The following is a 2,446-nucleotide window of genomic DNA, read 5'->3' as shown; positions in this document are numbered from 1 at the left end:
CTGGGGAGGGGCCGGGCATCCCAAGGCACACACACCACGCATTGGAACACAAAAAGGTGGAAGACCTCGGGGTCCTCGCTGCGTAGCAGCTGCACGTCCCCCTGCCCGCCTGGGCCGCCCCCGGGGCCCCGCGCGCTCCGGAGCTCGTCCTCGAGGCGCTGCACGAACTCGGCCAGGGCCAGCACCTCGCGGTAGCGGGCCCGCAGCACAGTCCGCACACTACGGAAGGCGGGGGAGGCTAGCTGGGAACGCGGGGCCGGGGATCGGGATGCCATGGCACGCGAGGGTGGACGCTGCGCTTCGGGCTGCGGGCGTTACGGCTGCAACGCTGCAGGGGCAGCACCCGCCGTCGCCCCCTTCTCCTGTTGCTGCAGCAACGCAGGGCGCCGCTGGAGAACCCGAGCCTGGAGCTGAAGCGGTAGCTAAGGGCGGGGGAAGTAGCGACTCCGACACTAGAGACCGAGCCCCTGGCGGGGGCAGAACGGAAGCGGAAGAGGAAAAGGGGAGGGGGCTCCTTAATCAGTCTGGCTTCTTAAAGGGGCAACAGCTTCTAGAAAAAGGCTACTGTCAGGAAAGATTCGATGCCAAATTGTTAATTTTCATTTGTACTTTCTTTTTCCCTTGAGGCATTTGGCGTTAAGTGACTTGCTCAAGGTCACACGGCCAGGAAGTGTTAGGTGTCTGAGGTCGGATTTGAACTCAGGTCCTCCCGACTTCAGAGCTGGTGCTCTACCCACAGCGCCCTTACTGGCCCTTTCAGGGAAAATTGGACAGCTCTAAGATATTAATTCAGTGGAGGGGAATAAAATTCCCTCCCTTTTCCTCCTTTATTATTATTATTGGCACTGCGTGCCCCTCATCGAACTAAGCCCTGGAAATGTTTAATAATCATAGACTCAGCCTTGGAAGGAACTTCTAAACCCATATGAAATTTGAAAAAAAAGTCCCACTGTACCCTCGTCCTTTCCACTAGGAATGACTTTGTGGTAAGCCTAAGTGTTGCGGGCGGCTAAGATTCCGTTTTGATTCTTTACTACATATGTTCAAGGACCCTAGTCTTCCTGGTGCGAGGGCTGCTCCTGCACCTCGGCGTCTGCCTTTCCCAGCCCTCACTCGTGCTCCCAGAAACCTGAACATGCTCCGTGGCCTCACGTGGGCAGATGGGCCAAACCACTGGGGAATTAGGGGCGTGTTTGTCCCAAGAGCGGGAAAACCTCCCCGGACAGAAGCAGTGCATTAGAACTGTTTGTCACAAGCTCCATGAGGATGGACAGGTTGGTGGGGCATCCGAGAATCAAGGCCATCCCCTTCATCTCTGTCGACTGGATTTTGATGACTGGAAGATGGTGAGATTGATGACTGCAATTCTGCCTCACTGAAATCTAGTTCTCCTAGATGTCACATCACACCATGATGTCGTTGATCCTCTTCTAAGGACAGCCAATGACTGGTCAGAAAGAATGCGGGTGACGACCACATTCTCTTTGCTTCTATTTATTCTATCCCATCTTAAGCCCTTTTTTACGGAAAACTTGTTTCTCTTTCCAGAGTGAGAAGCTTTGTTGATAATGAGATGACTAATGGAATAAATTTAAATATTTACTGAGCACTAACCAATAACAGAGCACTTTACTAGGTATCTTAAAAAAAAAAATCGTTGATTCCTTTTGGTGAAGAAATATATAATGGAAATATTATATGGAAAGAAATAATGAATGCCGAGGAAAATGATTTGAATACCAAGATATGAAGCCCTTGTTGAAATCTTAAAAGGAAATAAGTATCTGAAATTCTCCATGTTTTCCTAGGGGAAAATTTGAATAGGAATTATAGAAATTCCCTTATGGAGGGTACCTCAGAAGTATTCTATGTCAGCCTACAGTTGGTCATGAATTCTATCACACCCACGTTACCTGAATGTAATGACATCAATCAATAATGATTGACTTTGGAGATCTTTTCATCTTCCCTGGCACAGATTTCTAGGACTCTCTCTTAAAACAGTTAATCCACTCAGCTTTGGACTTCCATCCTTAGCTGTTACAACCAGTATGTGGAGCATTAATTAATACTAATTAATTAATTAATGTGGAATATCAATTAATCTAATCTTGTGTCTCCAATCGGCCCCCAATTGTCACATCCGTCCACCCCATCGATCTTTCACTTACCCTATTACAGCACCACATCCTTCTAGTCCTTTCCACCTTATATTCTAGGAGGAATAATTAAGTTAGTTATTTAATTATTCCCAAGATGGTGAGAAAGTTGTGAAATTTGACTCCCTTAACTATGGTTCTATTTTGCTTCCTGTGACAGTCCAAAGCAAAACTCTTCTGACTGCAACTCTTCCTACATATATTATCTCTGCCTATTAGTATATAGCCCTTTGAGATTGGGGATTGTCTCATTTTAAAATTTGTATCCTTAGGACCTAGTAGAATAA

At 47.4% G+C, this 2,446-nt stretch overlaps 1 protein-coding gene across 1 annotated transcript in view; it reads right to left on the bottom strand.

Annotated features, from left to right (window-relative positions):
* The window catches only part of TERT (telomerase reverse transcriptase), a 45,499-nt gene extending 45,045 nt beyond the window's left edge, over positions 1 to 454 (bottom strand). Inside the window, exon 1 of the mRNA XM_074279167.1 lies at positions 1 to 454. This exon is cut by the window's left edge and continues 19 nt beyond it. Within this exon, the coding sequence (XP_074135268.1) occupies positions 1 to 275 (275 nt within the window). The 5' untranslated portion in view covers positions 276 to 454.
* Positions 455 to 2,446: the final 1,992 nt, after the last annotated feature.

This window comes from Sminthopsis crassicaudata, chromosome 1 (assembly GCF_048593235.1).
Source record: "Sminthopsis crassicaudata isolate SCR6 chromosome 1, ASM4859323v1, whole genome shotgun sequence".
Classification (NCBI taxonomy): domain Eukaryota; kingdom Metazoa; phylum Chordata; class Mammalia; order Dasyuromorphia; family Dasyuridae; genus Sminthopsis; species Sminthopsis crassicaudata.
This window is presented reverse-complemented; position numbering and strand designations above follow the sequence as displayed.